Here is a 6,910-nt window from a genome sequence, read left to right on the forward strand (position 1 = left end):
CCCCTGGAAGGGTTTGTGAGAAGCCACACAATTCCCATGTTGCACTTGGTTTTAATTCTGAAATACTTCTGCTCTTCTCTTCCTGGATAATATTCATCCTTCAGGTCTCAGTTTAGACAGAACTTTTTTTGGAAGCATACCCTGATTAAAGGTAGGCTAGACCAGATACTCCCTCAGCACCCCACTTGTTTCCCTGCACCCTTCATGATTACTGCTTATTGAATTATCTGATGGGAGGACTGAGGCCCAATGTGTCATGTTCAACAATCTATCCACAGACCTACTGAGCATAGCAGCTAGCATATTATTAAAAAAAAATTGTTGAATGAACATCCATATATTTCACATAATCACATGTATAAAATATCTTCTCTTCTGAAAAAAGATGAACATCTAAAGTAACTCCTTTTGATGGGGCACCTAGGTGGCACAGTCAATTGAGCGTCTGACTTCAGCTCAGATCGTGATCTCACGGTTTGTGAGTTTGAGCCCACAGTCACTGACGTCAGTGTAGAGCCAGCTTTGGTTCCTCTGTGTTCCCCCCACACACACTCTGTCCTTCCCCCCACTCACGCTGTCTCTTTCTCTCTCTCCCTCATACATAAAGAAAACATTTTAAAAATTATTTAAAGTAACTCCTTTGAGAGAATGTAAAGAGTTCACAACATCTTTTACTCATTCTAGTATCTTGCAGACCTATCTGCTAGCAAATCCAGCCTTCTATTGGACACCAGTATCCTAAGTTAAACTTAGCTAATTTCCCTTTTCTGACATCAACAAATATGGAGAACATCTGAGCACTAGTGTCTGTATATCCTCATACTGTTATATTTAGGTTATTTGTTGGCCTTCTCTTCTTTACATCATTCATCCAACTCCACTCTGTTCTGGATCCTTCCAGATATTCTGTTTCCTGCATCATTTAGGAATAACTTGCTGTAGATCTCAGACTAGTCACTTAACTTTCGAGCCTCAGTTTCCTCATTAATAAAGTAAGAATAGTAATGTTTTTATATATTTGCTGACACTAAATTAGATGATGTATATGAAAGTGATTTGCATGGTGACTGGCACATAGCAATTCTTCTAGAATTATTCATCTTAATTTTTTTCTTTTACTTTTATTCCTTGTGATTGTTCATGCAGAGCTATTTAGGTAAAGCTACATGAAGTCACTTAGTATCTTACTGTGTCTTCACGGTAATGTACAAAAATTGCTTTCTATATCATGAATAGTGATAAAACAAATAAAATTTGCAAGGTCTTTAAATTGACCTAAATTGATCTTTTCTGGGTTTCACAGAGTACCCTTTAGTCCCCTGTGTCTTAGAATTTTGAAACTTAATGTTTGACCTTTACTATTGAGGATAGAATTTGGAGATAATGAAGAATCCAGAGGTTCTGAAAAGTCAATCCAGGCAAGCCAGTAAAATCTTTGGTCCCTATTCTGAGACTAAAGTCTTAGGTCAATAGTAAAGCCCAAAACAGGAAATGACTCTGGGACATGTCAAGATTCATGTTGCATGACAGAGGTTGAGTATCAGGAACCAGAAGGATAAGACACTGCAGTAGAAAACAGGGATGTGGGAACAGCTGTAAAGGAAATTTGACTAGTTATATCTTCTTTTGTTCACAACATTCCCTTGGGTAGTAGTTTATGCCCCACAGTCCAGTATCTAATCCTATCCTATCAAACCCAATATTATTTCATAATCTTGGTCATTACCTCTTAGTTTAGGTTGTTCCAAACTAGAAGAAGTCTAATTATTTTATCCTGAACTTATAAGCTAGATTTTCCAGCCTTTTGCTCCAGCCGTTTTATATGATTTATATATATATTTTTAAAAGCTGTAAGTAAGGAACCAGGAGATTTGGATCTTACTCTCCACACTATCATTTTCTTGTTATGTAATTTTGGTTCAGCCCATTGATCTCTGAGCCTAATTTTCCTTGTCTTCCAATAATAGTCAAGATATATTTTTAGAATAAGACTTTCTTTAGAATCCATTCATCTCCCAATATCCTAAAGATGTCATCAATTAGTCTACATACAATATTCCAGTTGTCCATGCAGCATAGTTTTTCCTGAGGAAAAAATCATATTTTTTCTTTGTCCTCATTACTTTCCTAAGAAAGTTCAGAATTTTCTTGGCATTTTGATTACAAAAGGCTGCTAGTCTCATGTCCATGGTAACTTTAAAAGATGTGAATGAGGCAGAGGCTCCTGGGAGGTACCAGTCGTAATGGTGTCTGTATGATTTCCAGAGGCTGCAGCATTAGACCCCGGCCGATGTGAGCGGCAGGAGGGTAGCAGCATAAAAGATGACAACAGCAGCTAGGCCAACTTTTGAACCTGCGAGAGGGGGGAGAGGAAAAGGAGAAGGTGATTTGAGCCAACTCTCAAAGCAGTATTCAAGTAGAGACCTACCTTCTCATACAAAGATAAAATATAGACAAACCACTCAGGATGCCCCTGAAGAGGTTCGCAACCGTGACTTCAGGAGAGAGCTGGAGGAGAGAGAGCGAGCTGCTGCCAGAGAAAAAAAATAGAGATCATCCAACACGAGAGCATACAACCTCCTCATCAGTGTCCAAGAAACCTCGGTTAGACCAGATTCCTGCTGCCAACCTTGATGCAGATGATCCTCTAACAGATGAGGAAGATGAAGATGAAGATTTTGAAGAGGAGAGTGATGATGATGATACTGCAGCTCTTCTTGCAGAGCTAGAAAAAATTAAAAAAGAAAGAGCTGAAGAGCAGGCCAGGAAGGAACAAGAACAAAAAGCTGAAGAAGAAAGAATACGTATGGAAAACATACTGAGTGGAAACCCTCTCCTTAATCTCACTGGCCCATCCCAGCCTCAGGCCAACTTCAAAGTTAAAAGAAGGTGGGATGATGATGTTGTTTTCAAGAACTGTGCAAAAGGTGTAGATGATCAGAAGAAAGACAAAAGATTTGTAAATGGTACACTGCGATCTGAATTTCACAAAAAGTTCATGGAGAAATATATTAAATAGTACAGTTTTATGTGCTTAATTAAAGACTGTAAAATGTAAACGAAAAAAAAAAGATGTGAATGAGAACAGGATGTACATGTAAGTGTGTATATATCACCCATAGTTGAAGTGAGACCAAATTTAAGTATCACCTAACTATCACCATTCATCTTCAGTGTACACATGACACAGTATTAAGGCCAGTTGGCCTTTTCTTAGACCCACAGTTATGCTTTTACACTAATATGCTAATGTTTTTAAAATTAGTATTTCCAATCTTTGTCTTTTCCTGAACTTCAGATGCAACTGCCTACCATACAACTTCATCTGCTTGTCCTAAGGTACCTTAAACTCCATATATCCAAAATGGAATTGTTAATCAGCCTTCTCAGATACCAACATGCTCTTCTTCTTATTTTTTACAACGGTTAGTAATCTCTTCCATTCAACTACCTACACAAGTTACCTGATAGCTTAACTTCTTCATTCTCTTACCCCATTTCCACATCTAATTAGTCAAAAGTACAATTGATTCAACTTATTACATCCATCTTCAGCTAAAGCCCACCTCTCTGTCACCACTGTTTCTGCCCTAAACTTAGTCTTCATTATTTCTTGCCTGGAGTATTACAATAATTTTATGGCTATTATCTCTCTGGTCCAAGTTACCATTACTTTTATTATTGGGCTCTTAACTTGCCTCTCTGTTTCCACTATTACCCATTCTTCATGCAGTAACCAAATTGATCTTTTAACAGTTAAAATCACATTATGTCATCTTCCTGTCTGAAATCCTCTAGAAGGTTTCCATTTCACTTATAATAATCCACATTGCTTGCCATGTCTACAAGGAGCCACATGGTTTTTTCATTTGTTCCTTTTTGAGCCTCATGTCCCAAACCCACCCTTCAGTATATTCTAGCTGTGTGAACTTCTTCCTGTTCCTAGAACATGCCAGATTGAATGCCACCTCAAGCCTTTGTACTACCTGTTCTCTTTGCCTGAAACAGATCTTATCCCAAATCTTCATCTACTTAGCTCCTTTTGTCATTCAGTTCCTGGTCAAATGTCATCTGGAAGAGGCCCTCCTTGACCAGTCTATTTAATGCTGCTTCTCTCCTGGCCTACATATTGCTTTTCATGTTGCCCTGTTTTCTCTATATCTTTTTCATGATCTGGAATTATCTTATTTACTGATCAATTTGTGTACTGTTAATTTTCTGTTTCCAAGCAGAGATAAATTGCCCTGCTTACCATGGATTGTACAAACTTCTAAAACCATGCAAACTAGATTCTCAATAATTAATAAAAATTTGTTTATAGTGTGTTTTCTTGGGGCAATGAATGACATTCCTGAGGAAATAGAGATCTTACTCTACTCTTCTACACTATCTGAAATTATTTTTCTTATGAAATGTATTGATTTTATACTAGTAACTAAATATAAAAGTAAAATATTATATGCCTGATAATATACAATTTGTTTGTTTTCTATTCTTCATACCAAAAGAAGACTGTGTTCAACTTGATGATTTGGTATACATACTTACTGTGAAATGATTCCCATAAGTAAGTTAATTAACATGTCTATCACCTTACATTGTTACCTTTTCTTTTTTATGGGACTGTTTAAGGTCTACTCTCTCAGCAAATTTCAAGTATATAATACAGTATTATTAACTATAGTCATCATGCTATATATTAAATCATCAGAACATATTCATGTTATAACTGAAAGGTTGTATTCTTTTACCAACCTCTCCCCATGTCCCCTATCCTACAGCCATTCTATTTTCCATTCCTTTGAGTTTGAGTTTGAGTTTGTTAATGATGCCTCAATAATGCTGGACAAAAACCTCTCTGAATCCAGATAGATCATATAACTAAATGTGAAAAACAAAACAATAAAGCTCTAAATATTGGAAAAAAATAATATGTGTTAGGCGTAGTCAAGGAAATTAAGCATAAGCATTATGGAAAAGAAAATCAAATTTTACAATAAAATGGTTTCAGAACTTATCATTTTAAAATAATTATAAATCCTTGTGGTCCCTGGGTTGCTCAGGCAGTTAAGTGACTGACATCGGCTCAGGTCATGATTTCATGTTCATGAGTTCGAGCCCCACGTCAGGATCTTTGCTGACAGCTCAGAGCCTGGAGCCTGCTTCAGATTCTGTGTCTCCCTCTCTCTCTGCCCCTCCTCTGCTCACATTCTGTCTCTCTCTCTCAAAAATAAATAAATATTAAATATATATATTAATGAAATAAATTAATTAAATATATTAAATTAATTAATTAATTGAATATATTAAATAAATATATATTATATATATAATCATAAATCCAAAGGAGGTTGAAAAGAAATGTATGCAAATTCCCATGAACACTTACTTTGTATAAAACTAAGAAATTGGCATTGCTACAATCCATAGAGCTTATTCAGATTTCAATAATTATACATGAACTTGTGTGTGTATATGTGTGTATAGTCCTATGCAATTTTATTACATGTGTAGCATTGTATAACCACATAAGCATCAACATACTCAACTATACCATTGCAACAAGACTCTCTGGTGTTATCCTTTATAGCCATACCCATCGTGTCCTTCCACTCCTAACCCCTGGCAACCACTAATCCATCTGTTTTCCATCTTTATAATTACGTTATTTTATACACATAACATAAATAGAATCATGCAGTATATCTTCTTGACTTTGGCTTTTTCTATCAGTATAATTTCCTTGAGGTCCATCTAAGTTATTTCACATATCAATAATTTGTTCCTTATTATTGCTGAGTTGTATTCTGTGGTATAGATGTACCACAGTTTGTTTAAAAGTATTTTCCAATTTTATCTATCACAAATAAAGCTGTTGTAAATACTTGTTTATAAATTCCTGGGTGGGGGCGCCTGGGTGGCGCAGTCGGTTAAGCGTCCGACTTCAGCCAGGTCACGATCTCGCGGTCCGTGAGTTCGAGCCCCGCATCGGGCTCTGGGCTGATGGCTCAGAGCCTGGAGCCTGTTTCCGACTCTGTGTCTCCCTCTCTCTCTGCCCCTCCCCCGTTCATGCTCTGTCTCTCTCTGTCCCAAAAATAAATAAACGTTGAAAAAAAAAAATTTTATAAATTCCTGGGTGAAAATAAGTCTTCAATCCTATAGGATAAATGCCCAAGAGTGCAACTGATGGGTCATACAGTAAGTTCCTTTTTAGTTTTGAAAGGAACTGACAAACTATCTTCTAAGGTAGCTATGCAATTTTATTTTCCAACCAGAAATATATAAACGGTCTAGTTTCTCTGCATCGTCATCAGCATTGTGTGTTACCATTATTTTCCACTTTAGTTATGTAATTTTTAGCAGATTGAAAGTACATTGATATTGCTCATCCATTTCAAATTACTTTTACAAAGGAGAACCTAAGTGGGTCAGTGGGTTAAACATCCTACTTCGGCTCAGATTATGACCTCACAGTTCGCAGGTTTGAGCCCCATGTTGGACTTGGTGCTGACAGCTCAGAGCCTGGATCCTGCTTTGGATTCTGTGTCTCCCTCTCTCTGATCCTTCTCTCTCTCTCTCTCTCTCTCTCTCTCTCTCTCTCTCCCCCTCACAAATAAACATCAAGGGCACCTGGGTGGCTCAGTTGGTTAAGCTTCAGACTTCAGCTCAGGTCATGATCTCACGGTTTGTATGTTTGAGCCCCTCGTCAGACTCTGTGCTGACAACTCAGAGCCTGGAGCCTGCTTCGAATTCTGTGTCTTCCTCTTTCTCTGCCCCTCCCCCGATCTCTCTCTCCCTCTCTCTCTCTCTCAAAAATAAATAAACATTAAAAAAATTTTTAAATAAAAAATAAATAAATGAAATAAATAAACATCAAATTATTTTTCAATGTCATACTTTCTAAACAAAA

At 37.0% G+C, this 6,910-nt stretch overlaps 1 protein-coding gene across 1 annotated transcript; it reads left to right on the forward strand.

The window, feature by feature from the left end:
* The first annotated feature begins 2,215 nt into the window (after nt 1-2,215).
* LOC124505237 (spliceosome-associated protein CWC15 homolog) lies at nt 2,216-3,071 on the forward strand. The gene is given in 3 exon segments (XM_047071114.1): nt 2,216-2,231; nt 2,315-2,541; nt 2,543-3,071. Coding segments are annotated over 2 exon segments (696 nt in total). The 5' UTR covers nt 2,216-2,231; nt 2,315-2,322; the 3' UTR covers nt 3,020-3,071.
* The last annotated feature ends 3,839 nt before the right edge of the window (nt 3,072-6,910 follow it).

This window comes from Lynx rufus, unplaced genomic scaffold, assembly GCF_022079265.1.
Source record: "Lynx rufus isolate CCGP_SWC_20201006 ecotype Redwood Valley unplaced genomic scaffold, mLynRuf1.p SCAF_9, whole genome shotgun sequence".
In the NCBI taxonomy this organism is placed as follows: domain Eukaryota; kingdom Metazoa; phylum Chordata; class Mammalia; order Carnivora; family Felidae; genus Lynx; species Lynx rufus.